Source organism: Crocodylus siamensis, chromosome 2 (assembly GCF_052110815.1).
Source record: "Crocodylus siamensis isolate JL-2025a chromosome 2, ASM5211081v1, whole genome shotgun sequence".
Classification (NCBI taxonomy): Eukaryota; Metazoa; Chordata; order Crocodylia; family Crocodylidae; genus Crocodylus; species Crocodylus siamensis.
Window position 1 is genome coordinate 18,322,055 of NC_143396.1, and position 18,124 is coordinate 18,340,178.

At 43.9% G+C, this 18,124-nt stretch overlaps 1 protein-coding gene across 1 annotated transcript in view; it reads right to left on the reverse strand.

The window, feature by feature from the left end:
* Nucleotides 1-18,124, reverse strand: part of POLN (DNA polymerase nu) — a 244,747-nt gene that overhangs the window by 64,246 nt on the left and 162,377 nt on the right. The window contains exons 20-21 of the mRNA XM_090035427.1: nt 11,347-11,478; nt 5,013-5,123 (exon numbers count right to left, since the gene is read on the reverse strand). Coding sequence (XP_089891553.1) covers nt 5,013-5,123; nt 11,347-11,478 — 243 coding nt within the window. The remainder of the gene's footprint in view (nt 1-5,012; nt 5,124-11,346; nt 11,479-18,124) is intronic.

An 18,124-nucleotide genomic window follows, 5' to 3' on the forward strand; every position in this document is an offset into this window, starting at 1 on the left:
CTGTAGACTGGTTATTTCTGAGTGTGCTCAGCAGCACAACTTTAGTAACGTAGAGAACTTTAAAGTCAAATAGTGAAGTGCTTAGTGAGCTTAGGCAGCTCCAGGCTTAGACAGCAACTGGCTGGGGGAGGGGTGCGGGGTTGGGTCACAATTTAGATTTGGGCATCTCAAGTCTGTTAAGTCCTCCATTCAGCACTTATGTCCCTTATTGAATCTAGCCCCAAGTTACTTCAAAGAAAATATGTGAACTTAGACTGATGGATATCAGTGCACCTCATGTTGATTTTTAATTTCAATTTCAATCTTGTTTGGCAAGGCTGCAAAACTATCATGAAAATAACATCTTCTCTACCCTTAGGCTTTGCAAATTTCTCCTCAAACATTCCATACAAAAGAATGAGTGCTATTTCAACAGAAAGAATAAATGATACCTAACTATTTAGAGACCTGGAACTGTGATTTTCAAATAACAGAAATCAATTAAACCAAAGTTAGGTCAGTTTAGTAACAAAGGCACAGAAGCACTGTTTTCTGGGTCATAAGCTACCAAAGAAATAGACAGTTTCTTTGAGAAACTGAGAGAGTTGAAAAAAAGGGGCCAGACCAGGACAGGAATACATTTGAAGCACTGAAACAACTGCCGCTCATTACATTTGCTACCTGTAAACTATAGGAAGCACTCAACTGCTTAATGGCAATACGGTATAGAATTTGCTTTCATTTGCTTGACCAAAATTTGGGTAAGAGAAGAAGAAGAAGAAAAGGAAAGGAGCAAGTGAGAGAATATCAGGGGTGAGCAAGACATGTTAAAAGAAGCTAAGAGTATATTTAGCCATCTCGCGCCATTTAAGTCTGGTTGAGGGCAAGATACCACTTAAGCCAGTCAGTGAAAATAGAAATGGAGGCATCAGGAGGTGAGCGACAGGCTGGGGCAGTTGCAGCAGCACAGGTAAAAGTGGAAAGCCTCAAACCTGGCAAAGATGTGATAGGCTGGGCTTTCCCCAGACAGGACTGCATGCATGCGTGGGGTGGCTGGAGGTTATGGTGCCTTCTACTCACCTTTCACCAGGGGGACCCTTGGTCCTGGCATTTCCTGGTGCCAGCAGTCCCACCAGGCCTCCCCAGCCCTGGCAGAGAGCAGTTTTAGTGCTCGTGCCCAGGACCTGGGGTCTCCTCCTTCCCCATAGCCCAGTAGCGATGCACAGGGGGTGCACAAGGATGATCATGCATCCCCTGAGAGCGCTGGTGCACCCCGTCAGGCCGCACTCCCTGTATAGGCAACAGACAGGAGTGCCGGTGCCTCCCCGTGAATGCTGGCCAGAGAGCGAGGCCACCAACAGAAGTGGCCACGCCGCTTCCAGAAGTGGCCACAGGACTTCCGGAAGCAGCGTGGCCACTTTTTGGTGAGTGAGATTGGCTGCAGGGGGACCCCCCCCCCCCTCAGTCAGTGTGATCGATTGCTGGGGGACACCACCTCTCCCCGGTCACTGACTCAAGAGGTACCAGTCTCCCATGCCATAGCCCCAGGCCATACCTCCAAGTTCATCTTGGCATGGAAGCTCAGCAGGGACATGTTTTTCCCCTGCTGGTTGGTGATGCAGTGAGTGCCCCCTCTAGCTCTGAGAGCAGTGTATTAAATGTTTTTTTAAAAAAGGAAATAGGTGTGGATGGAGTGAGGAGGGTGGCATTCACTGAGTTTGCACCTGGAGTTTGGGGAACCCCAGCAGCATGAGGTTCACCTTCAGAAACACCTGCTGCTCCACCAAATCAGGATCCTAGCAGGTGCAATGGGGTGTCACTACGTCCCCAACAATGCTGAACACCCTCTCCCTTGGAACACTGGTCAGTGGACATGATAGGCGTTCCCAGGAAACTGTGCCCAGATCCAGCCACATCTGGATCCAACTTGCGCAGTAAGCCAAGGGGTCGCACAGCAGAGGCTCCACATCCTGGGTGAGGTAAGCAGCCACCAAGGCCTGAGTGCTACCTGCCTGATGGTGGGGTCTGGTGCCTCTGGATGCCATCACGGAAGCCATGCCCTTGGCCTACAATGGCAGTGCTTGTGGTGGAGGAGGAAACTGGCTGGTGGATGGTGTGCTAGCATGGGACAGTAGATTCCCCTCTTCCATGTCTGCCCACCTCCACTGTTCTGCCTCTCTTCACCAGCACCTCTGTCCACTGATTCAGGCTCTGGCTGCTGCATATGCTGCTCTTCACCCTTGGGTCACACATGGAGGCCAGCACATGGACCATAGTGGACCTCAAGGGATCATACCATTTCCTGATGCCATCCTTCAGCTGCCTCACTAGTGCCCGTACGCCTGGTGACAGCAGCTTGCCCCAGCCAGGAACATTGATCCCCTGGAAGCTCTCCATTTGGCTCTGAAGTTCCCTCACTACAGGGAACACCTGGCTAAGGACGGTATCGCTAGCACTGAGGGTCTTGGTGACCTCAAGGAAGAGCCTGAGGACCAACAAGATCTGGGAGATGGTATCCCACTCAGCTCTGTTAAGGGGGATGCTGATCCCAATCTCCCCAAGCAAGGCCATATCATGGATGGTCCTCTGTTGCTCCACCAGCCTCTCAAGCATCAGGTATGTGTAGTTCCATCAAGTCTCCACATCCTGTATGATTTTGTGCTGTGGGATATTCAGCTCTGCCTGTTTGTCCTGCAGCAACTTGCCCCACTTGATGCTCCAGCAGAAGCAACCTGCCACCTTCCTGCATTTTGAAATGAGCTCACTGGTGGTGCTGGCACTATCACTGGCAGCCCTGTCCCCCTCCAAGGCATCCCTGACTACAAGGTGGAACTTGTGTGCCACACGGTGGATGCCAACACAGACCGCCTTGACCATATTGGCCACATTGTAGGTGACCATGCACCCGTGGGTGAGCTCGCCCTGCCCAATGAGTTGTCACTGCACCAAGTGGTTCATGGCCCCCATGATCTCTGTTGCCACGTGGGACTCATCCATCACCTCAGCTTGAAGGAGAGCCCACCGACAGCCTGACTGGTCACACCAGTGCCCTGTGAAGTAGAGGTAGGCGTGATCTCCACCCCGGCTGCTCCAGACTTCTGAGGCAAAGTGTAAGGCTACCTGCAGATGTGCCTTGCACAGCTCCTCCCTCAAGTACTCCCTGCATGCCTCATAAAGGGGGGGCACCACCATCCTGCTGAAGGCAGTGTGTGCAGGCACTTGTGAGGATGGGGCCATGAGCACCGTAAGCCACCTGAACCCTGGCCACTCAACTAAGAAGGGCTAGCCATCAACGGCAAGCATCTCCCCAATGCTCTGGGTGATCTCGCTTGCTCTTGCAATGCACCCTCTTTAGTCTGCAGCTTTCCCCCACTGCTCCAGGGTGGCCTGCCCCTGCTTTGGGGAATGGGGGCTTTGGAGCAAAAGGGGGACTTTCCCTTTGGGCACACTCCCACTGGTGCCAGACTAAGAAGGGGCAACGGCAAGGGGGTGGTGCCTGCAGAGATGCTTCCCCATCCCCATGGTCCTCATGTGTTTTGTTCCCCTACCCCAGCTGGTTTTGGTTCAGCAGTGCAGGCACAAAGAGTATGTGGGATCATCTGCCAGCTCAAAATGATCCCAGACCACACTACCTGCTTGCTTATAGGGTAGAGATGCATGTGTGGATGCTGCAATTTCTCCCCCTCAGCACGCAGAGCCACAGCAACAAAAGAAGTGGACTCAGCTGAGCCGCTTGCCTCTGCAACCTCTACCTCAGCCTCCTCTGAAGTGCCTTCTAGGGCAGGGGACCTGGCTGTATGGGAAACTTGAGGGGTGTGGAGCACAAACTCAGACGATTCCCCCTCCTTCCCCAGAAGTTCCCTTGCTATGACATTCAGATCCAGATCCAGCTGCAGCTCTTCCTCTGGCACTGGAAGGCTCAGCATGGGAAGTGAAATGGGGGTGAAGGAGACTGTCATGCTGGTGCTGCTGCTTGTTGTCATGGTGGTGGTGGTGGTGGGGGGCGGTTATAGGTGGTGCTCTTGGAGGGGATGCAGTCCCAGGCACAGGCAGTGGTACTGGCCTGCTTCCCTCTCCTTGCTGGAAGCCTCATCCATTCTAGTTGTGGGAAATAGGCTGCGTGTCAGTTTGGGAGGGGCAGGAACTTGCAGCTCTCCCTCTACCCCCTCTTCTGCCCCTCCCTGAAATCTTGCCAGCTGCCTTTCCAGCACACTTCATGGTGTTTTGTAGTGTCTTGTCTTTATAAAGTATATAAATGCATATGTGCCTTCCTATATAAATTCTAAATTATTATATGCAAGATATACATTTTATATATTTTTATACGTCTTCCTACATAAATTCTAATATCCCATATAATTATGAAATTGAAAAGAATAAATCAATTAATATAATAATACAATAGAAAAGGTCTAGAAAGAAAGCAAAAGGTGTTGCAGAATCCCACTTGCTAGGCTAGTAAGTATAAAATCAAATCAATGGTAGTAGTAGTCTTTGTTGCCTAACACTCTTGAGATTCTGGAAGATAGCTCAGTAACTGACCCCAAGGCAGAAAGCAGGCCAGGTCAGACAATGCTGCCTTTAATGCTGTTTTTCCATTCCTCTACCAGAGAACTGGGATTAGAAGGGACCTCAGTGAAGGATCAGCCAGCTAAGTGAAGGATCAGTCACTGGCCAGCTACACAGTCAATATGAGAGCAGTGCTTCCCCCTCCCTCTCCTTACTTCATTTTTCCCTGCCATCAAACCCAGCTTCAGCTTTGAAACTCAAAATGTTTCAGCTGCCCTTGTTGTGCTTTGAGGCTGTTTCAAAGCCCTTCATTTTGTTTCGATTTCACTGTTTTGAGCTCGAAATGAGTCTGAACAGCATCAAAATGCAACAGACAGCAAAATTTCACGCAGCCCTAGTAGACAAGTACTGTTTATTCTTCATCATTTAAAAATATGAAATGAAACCTATCTATTTTTGCTTATCAAATTTCTTCTGTCAACCTCCAGTTATATAAAATTCAACTTTTTTTTTTTCTTTTTTACCTTGGACAACAAAGTTGACAGCTTGCCTCTCTGCTTGAGTCCGTAGCCTGTAGTCCTGTGTACTAATATTTGGCAAGGATCTTTTACGTCCCATGATGGAAACCACATAGCCTTTCGATATGTAAAATATAAAAACAGCTGTGGTTAAAGATGAGGTTTGTAATAAAACTTCCATTTAGAAGATAATACATATATTTGTCAGCTACTATCTCACACTTTTAATCAGTAGAATGTAACTAAATACAGAAAACAGCCAGAGTCCCTTAGCACACACTGGTGCTCCTGCTATTTAAGTGGTCAGACTGATAAGATGAAATGTGGATTCAGTCAGATGCAATTGATATTTCCATTGTTCTGACTTTGCACCTTTGATCCCAGATGAAACCAATAGGCAGGAGACTATGCAAATCGAGGAGGCAGCAGGCCAATTACCTGGGCAGAATGCGAGGCCAGCCATCACTTTCACAGGCTTATTGTGGTTGGGCCCCCCCCCACCCATGCCTCTGGCTGAGGAACCCCTCACCACAGATTGGCTGAGGGCTGTCTGTCATGTGACCCCACCCTCCACCGCTGATTGTGGGGGCACAATAGGCAGCCTCTCAACCAATTAGTGGTGAGAGGCAGAAGCCATCTTGCCTGTTGTCCCATGTGCCGGCAGTCTCCCTTTGCCTACAGCAGGCTGTGAAGGACTGCTGGCTCCCACTGGGGAGCCAGCATTTTATTTGTAAAAAAATATATTTTTTTTTTACCCCATGGATGTTGTGGACATTACCCAATGTCACAATTTGCACAAAGTTGCAATTTGAATAGGCCCCTACTAATAGGGGTTGAAGTCACTGAGTCGTGGTATGCAATTCAAAGTTTTGTTGACGTAACATAACTTTATTTGTCTGAATTGTGAAAAAAATCATGTCCTCTAACTGCCATCGCTGCTGCAAAAAACGCTCCAATATAGATGCAGTTTTGCCAGCAGAGAAAAAAATTATTTTCTATTAATTTTGATTATTTCATTTGGATAACTGGTATAAATTATGCTAGGCAAAAGAACTCCGAATATGTCTCTACACTAGGATGGTTTGTTGGTATATTTATACCAGAAAACCTTTTCTACTGGAAAAAGCCCATAAAACCTCTTAGCTCTGGCTAGCTAATGTGGCCACAATTAGAGTTTAGTAACTTTGAGGTAGATATATTATACAATAAAGATGACATTTTGGCTCAGCTAAAATTATTCATGCCTTTGGCCTGAAGACAGCAAATTATTCTGGGTGAAAAAACAAAAATATTTTCAAATAACTAAAAAGTTTCTTTTTCATGTCTTCTAAATGTAATGCTTTGATTCCTAGTTCAACTATCAGCTTCCCTAAATGTAATATTAAAAACATGTTAAAAAGTAAAATAATCCACCCAAAATAAAAGGAAGCATTTGTTTTGGGCTGAATAAAACATTCTGGTCAGCCTGAATGGACATATGACACACCGACCTTTTTTCTTTTCTTTCTCTCTCTTTTTTTTTTAATTTTTATTTTTTTGTGACAAAGGAGAAAATTTTCATTCCCAGTAAACCCAAAACTGATTTTTTTTGTTCAGCCAGCAGACTGAAAATATAAATTATTTGCAAAGGGTTAAGCATAATACAATGTACTACATAATACCCTATTGGAGCTCCTGATACTTTATAAAAGGCGCTGTCATCTTCAAACATAAATGAAAGTTATACAATGTTGGTCTTTTCTCTTTCAATAACCCAGATGTACAAGGAAAGTGAGGAAACAGAGCTGAGAACTTTTCTCCTGCTAGTCCATCCCTAAGTTTATGCTGAGAATATGAATCCGGTTATGTTTGTTTAACCAGAAATTGTTGAATACTGATGGCACCAAAAATGTTTTTTTTGAGGAAAAGGAAATAAATGTGGGTTGGAACTTTCCTTGTCAAACAATCCATCCAGACTTAGCTAAAATATTATTCCTGATGTGAAGTAGGAATGGTCAGAAAGCAGAATTCTCAAGAGAAAATATTTACTATGACTTTATGCCATTATGGCATTCATTCACAACAGGGGGCATAGTGGGACCTGTGCCCCTCCCCCCCTCCAGATTTCTATGCCAGCGGTGGGGCACAGGGCTACAGCCCAGGCAGAACCAGGGCCTGGTAGCAGTGGAAGTGGTGGTGCAATTTCTACACTGACCATAGGGTATAGGGCTGAAGCCTGGTCAAAGCCAGCACCTGGCAGCAGTGGGGGTGGTGGTGGCAAAGAGATGTGCCCCCTCCCACTGTCAACACTTATGCATCATCTCCAATGGGGATTTTTGCTGTCAGCTGATAGCAAGGTGCTTTTGAGGCCTAATCCTAACCTCCAATTCTGTGTTTGAATGAGGCCTAAATTTAGCCTTTTTAATGTACTTATAGTTTTATGAGTAAAAATACCATCAGCACAAATAATATTCATGAGTCATTTATTTTATCATGCCTACAGGGAATGAAATAAATATCATCAGTTGTACTAGCAATTCTGTTTGCCTATGTAGCATACGTATATAAAAGGACTTTGGCTGGTATCTAGCCACTAAAAAGAACTCATTTTTTTAGCAAAAATCTGAGGTAAGAGTAGGATGAAAAAAGTGTTAAATGGTATCGAACCGCTGCTGTAGCATTTTTGAGCCTGTACGGCTGAAAAAGTCTGCTCCTTCACTGCTAGTGTTTAGAACATAGTTGAAAAATTAGAGGAAGTAGGGGGCGTCATAAGAGTCTAAGTAGACAGGTATGAGCCACATTTCTCTTGAACTTGGGACAGACATTACACACAAACTGGTTTAAGTGATCAGAAACTGGTTTGAACCTGTAACTGAACATAAGTTTAGTGCACATAAACCAGCTTCAAAATGGCTGAAACCAGATTAAGATAAACCTGGTTGAATGTAGTATCAGACTTAACTGATTTGGATCAAACCAGCTTATGCAATGTCTGTCCCAGACCACTTCCTGGTTTAAGTTAAACCAGAGTCCCCCAGCACCCCAGATGCTTTGTAGCCCTGGGCTGGGCTAGGCTGTGCTCTCTGCTGCGGAGAACAGGCTAGCCCTGCTCCTCTCCTCCCTAGCCAGAGCTCTGGGGGAGACTGTACACACAGCAAGGTCTGCTTGGCTTCCCTTGCTGCTCATGCAGGGATTCCCCCCTCCCTCCATCCCATTTCCCACAGCATGGACCCCATAGCCCTACAGACCCTATGCATGTGGTATGCTAGCTAATGCTGAGAGGCATCTGTGAGTTTCCAATTTCACTGGGGCAGGCAGACAGGACAAAGGCAGACAGAACAGTGTCTGCCTAGGGCTTTCTGGAGCCAATCAACAGCTCAGCTAGTAATGTCCCTCCTTGGAAAAAGCTGTTTAAGAAGAGGTTGAACTAATGAAAGAGACATTTGTTTTGCTGATAAACACTGCGGTTGGCAGCCCTGCCAGGACTGCAGACAGGAAAAGGAAGATTAAAAAGCTCAGTATCATCAACAGATGCATGCACTGCACACCCCTCCATTCCCTTTGTCTCAGAGTGCTAGCTAGGGGCTGGGAGCTGGCAACACTCCTGTCCTGCTGGGGCCTGACCATGCGCTTCCACCCCAACCCCCTGCACAGCAGTGTCAAAGGGGAGGGAGGGCTGCCCTAGCACCCTCGATTCTAGCCTGAGCCACTGCAGGCATATGCCTGCATTTCTGGAATGAAAAGGGAATGTCTACCCAACTCCAAATCAGTTCAAGCTTTGCAGGTTAGACTAACCTGTAAAGAATGAATTAATTCAGGCTCAGGCTTTTTGAATGTCTATCCCTAACCTTGGTGGACAGCCAAGAATTTTTGCTATTGGTCATCCAGATATAGCATGGATTCATTATTGTGATAGTGGAGTTATCGTAGATCAATTATATTTAAAGAAAAGCCTATATTGTACTAAATACATCAAAACAAGTTATATTGCTTGAGTTGCACACTTCATCAAGCAGGGAGGGTAGGAGTTATTTATACAACTTAAAGATTTGCAGTAACTTTACTACTTCTTACACTAATTAATGAATCCAATTATGTGTGTAATGACAGTCCTTGACAGAAGTTTTTCTGAGCTGTACAAAGCATAAACAAAGAATAGCATATCTTCCATGAATAAAAGGCTGAATCAATTATATGCTATTATAAAAACAGGTTGAAAATGCTGTAATTTTCCTGCTAGTGCTGCAGCTATTGAAGTAACAAATGTGATGATACTGCACTCCTTTAGCACTGTGATGGGAAACAAAATATTGCAAATCTATCATTTCTTTCTTTTAAACAGTATGCTATTTTTTAAGGAACTGCACACATTCTTTAATACGTCTGAAAATATATTACAAAAGAAAACATGCCAAATATCTACAGCTAATTCTCTCTTTGCATTACTGCCCTCTGAAGACATAGGGATGTGGACATGGCACAAAACTTGATGCAAGGAGAACCTGTGTTGGCTGACCTATGGCTCTGTAACCACAGATGCCAAATGCATTTCAAGAACAAAAGTGCTGACTGATGCAAGTAAAAAATATTTAAATTGTTTGGTTCTTGATTTGTGTTCGGGCTTTGTGACTGACCCTGAACTTCCACGGGCCAGAAACTATACAGTCTGTTTATTGAAAAATAAATTCCTCAGGCTTTATGCTGGAGTACATTGTATGTCAATCTGATGAAATTCAACTTGACATAAGCAGGGTTCATTCTGGGAACAGAAATCTTATTCAGCAAATACCTCAAAATAAAAAGAGGATGGCTTTAAAAACAATGTTCAGTAATTTGTATGGAATAACAAGATGATTACCAGTTTCCTCACTATCTCCATCATTATTTAATTTTAATAAAATTATTTTATATAACTTTTAACAGTGAACTGGTCTGTGGAAAATAGACATATCTGAACATATCTGTAAACCCTTAGGAAATAAATTTCTGTACCTGTGGTACAGAAATCCTAATAAATCTGAAGTCACCATTCATTAGGGTAAACCCCAAAACAGAAGAAATACCTCTGTGGTGGGAAAAGATATACTATACTTACACAATTACAGCCAGGTAAAACATAACAATATAAAAAGTGGCTGAAATTATTATTAACAATAATAGCACTTTCTAGCACTTACAGCACTTAGTAAAAAATATTAATGATTATGCCCAATACAGGTCAGGTAAGGAAATATTTTGTCTATCTCCAGTTAGAGGTGGAAAGCAGAGAGGCCATAAAGATTGAAAACCACATTTTCACAACATTAGAGAATGCCTGTATGTTCAGTTTTAGGATTTGATTTTCAGATGTGCTGAGCACTTACTGCTTCTGTTGAATTCCAGGGGAGTTGTAAGTATTCAACACTTCTGAAAATGGTGTTGAAAAGTTGGGCGCCTAAAAATAAAAGTCACAAAGTTGGATTAAATGACAACTAAGCTGAAAATGCAATGCAGTGCTATTTATGGGATTGAAATCCAGGAGTTTCTTAGCTCTCAGCCCACTATCTCACAACCTACATACATAGTATTCAGGGAAGTTACAGAAAAAGATTATAAAATATTAGGGACAACATGCTCTAAGACTCAGGCAGCCTACATAACCTCAAAAATGTTAAGACACATCTTAACAAGTAAGGAGAATTAACAGCTGACAAGCCATTGTGACTGAGTTAAAATGTTTTCAGTATGTGACCATTTACCTGTAAAGACAAGGCCTACTACATCTGCTCTAGCAGCACTAAATTCATTTAACAGTGGACCAATCCTGACCTATTTTTGTTCATCTAAAATTTTAACAGCGAGTGGCCAAAACGAGTGATCGTATTTCTAGTCAGTTGTCTGTATAAGAATATATATTAAATAAAAGGCAGATATGTTTAGAAGTATCACTGCAGCCAGTAGAAAAGATTAAGGAACTCAAGACACTGCCCACTGCAGCTAATGAGGATATTTTAATAATCTCATTCATTAAGGACATTTTAGGACGATTAAAAGACACCCCTAAAGAGACTGCTGAGTTACTGTGAAGTGCGTAAGTGATAGTGAGACATTTAATCCTTTCTGCCTCCACCTGTCAGAACACCGAGTTTCTACCCTGTCTTGTTACTAATCATTTTCTTTTCTACTGAACAGCATGCGCACACTCAAATCAAATCAAATGTTCTTTCAGTCGCCAAACTAATGGAGGTCAAAACTAATTTTGGAGATTCATAAAGTGTTTTTATCCTATAAATGCTACCTTGGGTTTTTCTGGGTTGAGCCTCTATCCTTGAGACTTTAAAACAATAACAGTAAACAAAAAGGTTTTAAAAGTTTGTATTACCTTTATGCCGGCATTGTTCAATAGTCTTCTTGGTAAAGTCACGGACTTTCTTGTACTTTTGCAAAAAACTCTCTATAAACTGACTGGCTTCAGGTGGAGTAATTCCCAGACATCCAGCAAGATGGTCTTTACCTTGGGCACAATATTGTAAACCAGAAGATCATTTAGATATTGGTTCATATAAATATAAGGATGGCACTGTATATCAACTAGTAGAATATTACTGTGTCAACTATTTCACAAAGTTAGATGGATCACATACACAAAGGTTCTGTTCCAGCAAAGCCTGTAAGTACTGGTTTAAGTTTAACCTTACATGTTTTTCAGAGTGTGTATGGACAAAGCACAGGACAGAGTGCCTTGTTCAACTTGGATCCAACTCAACTGAGACACTACTCATCTTGCATTAAATAGGTTAAAAACAAAATTTTGATTGAATCTGTATTTTAGTTCATACCAAGTATTCAGTGCTGTTGTACTATTGCTCACCTTTATTCACAATTCAGTACGGGACTGAGTTGTGTAGAGCACTGAAATGAGGAAAAGGAGTTTAAATATACATTGACTAAAAAGAAAACTGAGCAAAGCAGTGGAAACAGAATGGCAATATGCCTGGATGATTTTATCTACAATATTTTGACTAAGCTGGAGGCATTATAGAGAAGAAGAATTGAATAGCTGAAGTAAAAGATGATCAGACTGTGACTGTACCTCAGTGCCTTAAGCATATGGAATGGAAAAGAAAGGCCAGATTTGAAAAAGTTTAGTGAAAGGAGCAATAGAATTTCCTGAAGTCTAAATGCATAATATAAGCAACATCATAGCTCAGAAAATATACAAGATAAAGCAAAGGAATATGAGAGAAAGATGATGGCAAATTCTTCCATAGTGTGAGATTCAAGCTAAAAGCAATTTAAATAAATTTATAAACCAAATAGTTGAAGTACATATAAAACATACATCAACATTATTCATTTTAGTCTTGAAAAATGGATACATTTATTTGCCAGGTACAAGGGAACAAAAAACATCAGCACTGTGTCTCCATATAACATTTGCTCAGAGGCAATGTACTGTAGCACCAAAGATATAAAGTAGTAGTCATTACAGTAATATTGTCAATAAAAACTATCTGACATTTTTAGAAAGATTTCAGCCACCTAAATGCTACCACTATCAGTCTAATGTGCATTTCATTAAAATCCCACAGCATTTTGTACTCAACTATAAAAGGAGCAGCACTGATGCCCAAGGGGACTAGTCTCGACAAATGCTAGGATTAGAAGTTCACAAAAATATTTGGGTTCACTCCTGATGGAGTTATGCCAGTGCCAGTTTGGCACCCTATTAATTTAGCCTTTTGCCTCCAAAAGGGTCTTTTTTTTTCATTGTTCAGAAAACTGAATTAACAGTGCACGTGCATGCGTGTGTGTGCATATAATTAGCTTTAAATTCAGAAAAATTGAAAAGGACAGAAAATGCTTGCAAGTTTTGTGGGGTTTTCCCCCCTTATGTTTTCCAGCTTTTAAAATAATCTTACAAGATTTAAAATACAGATTATTTGTTTAGTCATTCCTTATTATACCCATATATTTTGACATCCTTCTATGCAGAATTCAATCTAGGGCCTGATTACACTGCAACTGAACTTAATTAACTAATTATTTTACAAACACTTTGGTGACTTCCTCTATTATTTTTAGAGGTGACTGGGGCATAAACAGGTGAAATTGCACAAGCAATCTGCAGTGTTGTCATTTTCACAATATTTGATGCATAGTTAAAGGGTCAACTTCTACATCTGATGAATATTAAAGAGTAAAAGATAAATGACTCCAACTTTAAGTGCTGAAGGGATTGGTTGATGAGATTGCAGAGCCACTGGCCACCATCTCTTAAAACTCATGGCAATCAGGAGAGGTCCAAGATGATTGGAAAATGGCAAACATAGTACCCATATTTAAGAAAGGGAAAAAGGAGGATCCAGGGCACTACAGACCCTGGATCCTCACCACAGTCCTTTGAAAAATCATGGAGAAAATCCTCAAGGAATCCATTTCTGAGTACTTGGAGGAGAAGAAGATGATTAGGAACAATCAGCAAGGATTCACTAGGAGCAAGTCATTCCTGACCCACCTGATTGCCTTCTGTGATGAGGTGACTGGCTCTGTGGATGCAAGACGACCAGTGTATGTGGTGTACCTTGATTTTAGCAAGGCTTTTGAACGGTCTCCCACAACATTTTCACAGGCAAGCTAAGGAGGTATGGGCTGCATGTATGGACCGTAAGATGGATAGCAAACTGGCTGGAGCATAAGGCTCAGAGAATTGTAATCAATGGAATGATGTTGAGTTGGCAGCCAGTATCAAGTGGAGTGCCCCAAGGGCTGGCCCTGGGGTTGGTTTTGTTCAGTGTCTTCATCAATGACCTGGAAGATGGCATAGAGTGCACCCTCAGCAAGCCTGCAGATGACACCAAGCTATGGGGAGTAGTAGATACACTGGAGGGTAGGACTAGGATACAGAGTGAACTCAAATTGGAGGATTGGACCAAAAGAAATCTCATGAAGTTCAACAAGGACAAGTGCAAAGTCCTACACTTAGGACAGAACAATCCCATGCACCGGTACAGGCTGGGGGCTGACTGGCTGGGCAGTAGCTCTGCAGAAAAGGACCTGGGGTTTACAGTGGACAATGAGCACACTGCTGGCACATATTCAGCTTTTGTTGCCAAGAAGGCTAATGGCATACTGGGCTGCATTGGTAGGAGTGTTACCAGTAGGTTAAGGGAAGTGATTATTCTCCTCTATTCACTGGTGAGGCACATCTGGAGTACTGTGTTCAGTTTTGGCTCCCCCAGTAAAGAAAGGATGTGGACAAATTGCAGAGGGTCCAGCAGAGGACAACAAAAATGGTGAGGGGGCTGGGGGACCTGACTTATGAGGAAAGACTGAGGGAATTGGGCTTATCTACTATAGATAAGAGAAGACTGAGAGGAGACTTAATAGCAGCCTTCAGCTACCTGAAGAGGGGTTCAAAAGAAGATGGAGCTGGCTGTTCTTAGTGGTGGCAGGGGACAGAACAAGGAGCAACAGTCTCAAGTTGCAGCAAGGGCAGTTTAGGTTAGATATTAGGAAGAATTTTCTCACTAGGAGGGTGGTGAAGCACTGGAACAGGTTACCTAGAGAGGTTGTGGAGTCTCCATCCTTGGAGGTTTTCAAGACCCAGCTAGACAAAACTGTAGGTGGGATGAGCTAGTTGGGGATGGTCCTGGCTTTGAGCAAGGGGTGGGATTCCTGAAGTCCCTTCCAACCCTAATTTTCTATGATTCTATGACTTCATTCAGTACCCTTGGGTTTGTCCACACCACCGTGGCAACACGCCTGCCCACGATGTGCCTGGCAAGCCATGCCCAGCTGTATGTGTAGGCATACTCCAAACCCTAGAACACGTGGGCTTTGTTGAGACTGCTGTGGGCTGTGCTTCTGAGCTCTGCCGTGCTTGAGCAAGGTGCTGGGGACACATTTGGAGCAGCATCACCAGCGTACTCCAGGTAAGGAGCATGGCCTCGGACATGAGTATATACGGTATGTTTGGGCCCCTCCAGGCCCCTCCTAGCCAGAATGGATTTCTAACATGATGTAGTCACACCCCTTACCACTGCTGAACTGATGAATGGAAATAAAAAGAAAGAAAAGGATGTTTCCATTTTTCATGATTGTAGAGAAGACCTTGGAGCTATGACCCAAACGTGACCTACAGGCTAAGAAACCAAAATACAAAGCAAACCTTTATAATTCATAACTGTAAGTTCTCTGTTGACTTCAATAAAGATAGCAGCAGGCCCACAAATTGCTAATGCCTTCCGGGAAGAGGCCTGTATTTTTAAACACCAAGCAAAAGCGAGGGAAGTGTTTGTATTCAGATTCTTTATTTGTATCAAAGCATCTGCTTCACACTTAGTCAAAGAGGTCTCTGGTAGAAGACTTGTTATCAACTTAACACCTGAGAAAGTTCTAAATCCACATTTTTTGAGAGAAATCCAAAAGGCAAACAAAAAAACAAAGTCCATAACATGACATCCCTGATATCCCTAAGGGAAGTGGGAGGTAGTTAGCCATGTTAGTCTGAAGTCAGGCAGAGGCAAGGTAGATTTGTACTTTCATAGATTTCATAGACATTAGGGGTTGGAAGGGACCTCATGAGATCATCCACTGCAGCCCCCCCCCGCCACAGGAAGTCAGCTGGGATCAAGTGATCCCAGCAAGGAAATATCCAGACATGTTTTTGAATGAGTCCAGACTAGGTGCTTGCACCACCTCTGGGGGGAATCTGTTCCAGACCCTGGACACTTGCACCGTAAAGACCTTTTTTCTTACATCTAGCCTCAGTCGGCCTTCCTGGAGTTTATGGCCTAGTTATCCCTTGGGGAGCTCTGGTGAACAGCTGCTCTCCCAGGTCCTGATGTTCTCCTCTTATATAATTGTAGCCTGCTACCAAGTCACCCCTGAGCCTTCTCTTTTCCAGACTGAAGAGTCTAAAATCCCTCAGCCTCTCCTCATACAACCTGCTGTTCAGGTCTTGGATCATACGAGTGGCTCTCCTCTGGACTCTCTCAAGCTTTTCCACATCCCTCTTGAAGTGCGGGGCTCAAAACTGGACACAGTACTCCAGCTGTGGCCTCACTAAAGCCGAGTAAAAAAGGAAGATGACGTCTCTGCTTTTGCTTGAGATGCATTGGTGGATGCATGCCAGAGTTTGGTTTGCTTTGTCAACCACAGCATTGGTGACTCGCATTGGTGACTCATATTCGTCTTGTGGTCAGTCAGGACCCCCAAGTCTCTTTCGGTCATGGTACTAGCAAGTGTAGCACTGCCAAGCTTGTAAGCTTGTTGAGGGTTCTTCCTATTGAGGTGAAGCACCTTACACTTCTCAACATTGAAGTCCATCCGGTTTTGGTCAACCCACCTTGACAGCATGTCCAAGTTGGACTGTATCCCCAGCCTGTCCTGCGGTGTTACCGCTCTCCCCCATAATTTGGTATCATCCGCAAACTTTGCCAGTTCACATCTGACTCCTGACTCCAGATCATTAATGAAGATGTTAAAGAGTACCGGCCCAAGTACCGAGCCCTGAGGGACTCCACTGCTTACCCTGCACCACGCTGATTTTGTCCTGTCAACTAGTACTCTTTGGGTCCAACCCTGTAGCCATGGGACTGTAAAGATGATCAAGGTCACAGTTTCCCAGCTTAGCCATAAGGACATCATGAGGAACTAGGTCAAAGGCTTTCCTGAAATCCAGATATATGACATCTACATCATCTCCCTTTGTCCAGGGCTCATGTCACCTGGTCACAGAAAGAGATGAAGTTGGTCAGGCAAGACCTGCCAGTCACAAAGCCGTGTTGACTGGCCTTCAGAAGCTTGCCTTCTGTTAGTCTGGTATGGATCCCTTGACAAATTTTTTCTAGGATTTTTCCAGGGATGGACATCAGACTGGTCTATAAACCCCCAGGTCACCCCTCCTTCTTTTCTTCAAGATAGGGACCACGTTGGCCCTTTTCCAGTCTTCCAGAACCTTGCCCAAGTGCCACCAATTTTCAAATATTTTTTCCAGGAGTTGTGCAATGATGTCTAGCAGCTCCTTTAAGACTCTTAGGTGCATTTAGCCCACAGACTTGTGAATGTCCAGATTCTCAAGGTGTTCCTTCACCTGATCCACATCAATTTTGGGCCTGCCACCCACTAGTAGGATGGTTCATGTCCTTTCTGACACTGTGTTCCCCTTGGGAGGGTGAAAAAATGATGCAAAAAGGTCATTTAGAAAACCGGCCTTTTCTTGGGCATTGGATGTTAGCTGCCCTGTTTAATCCCTCAGGGGCCCAATGCTCTCTTTATTCTTTTTTTTTTTTGACTTCCCACATATCTGAAGGACCTTTTGTTGTCCTTGATCCCCAAAGCTAGCCTGAGTTTGGTTTCTGCCTTGGCTTTTCTGGACTCTTTTGAGTTTAATGAGGTGCAACAGTTTCTTGTTCAGTCAAGGGGCCTTCCTTGCCCATTGATTACATTTCATGCAGGATGGAATGACTTTCCCCTGTGCCTCGAGGATTATGTTCTTGAGTGATGACCGTTTCTCATGTACTCCCTTATCTAGGGAGATATGGCTCCTAATTGCCTGATTTAGCTAATCTCTGAGTTTGCGAAAGTCAGCCTTCCCAAAGTTAAGCATTTCTGTTTTACTGAGGGATTTGCCTGCTCTTTGGTGAACTGAGAAGGTGACCAAATCAAAGTCTACTTTTTAGACCCTGGACACATGTTTCATTTAAGATGTGATTAACAGGTTAATCATGCCTTAAATAGTAACTCAGCCATGTGTGCAAGTCAAGTTAAGGCATGATAATTGAGTAAGTGACTTTGGAAGTGACAAAGTATAATAACTTTGTGGCTCATTTCTTTTGCACCTTAACATGAATGCATGGCCACCTGGAATATGTCACAATCCTGTGTGCCACCCAGCTGGGCAGCACATGTGGTTTCACTGGTCCTACTGCAGGGGGACTTGGGGAGTGGGCTGCTGCAGCCAGATGCAAGGGTCCCTGTGCCTAGGGTTGACTAAAAACCCTTTGGGCAGCCCACAGCATTTGTACAACTCCCAGTGCACAGGGAACACAGTACCTGCTGCTGCAGCCCAATTCTGGGCTCCCCATACACCAGGATCTATCAGAACCCTATGTGCTGCTCAGCTGGGCAATACGTGAGGTTTTATAGCTCCTGTA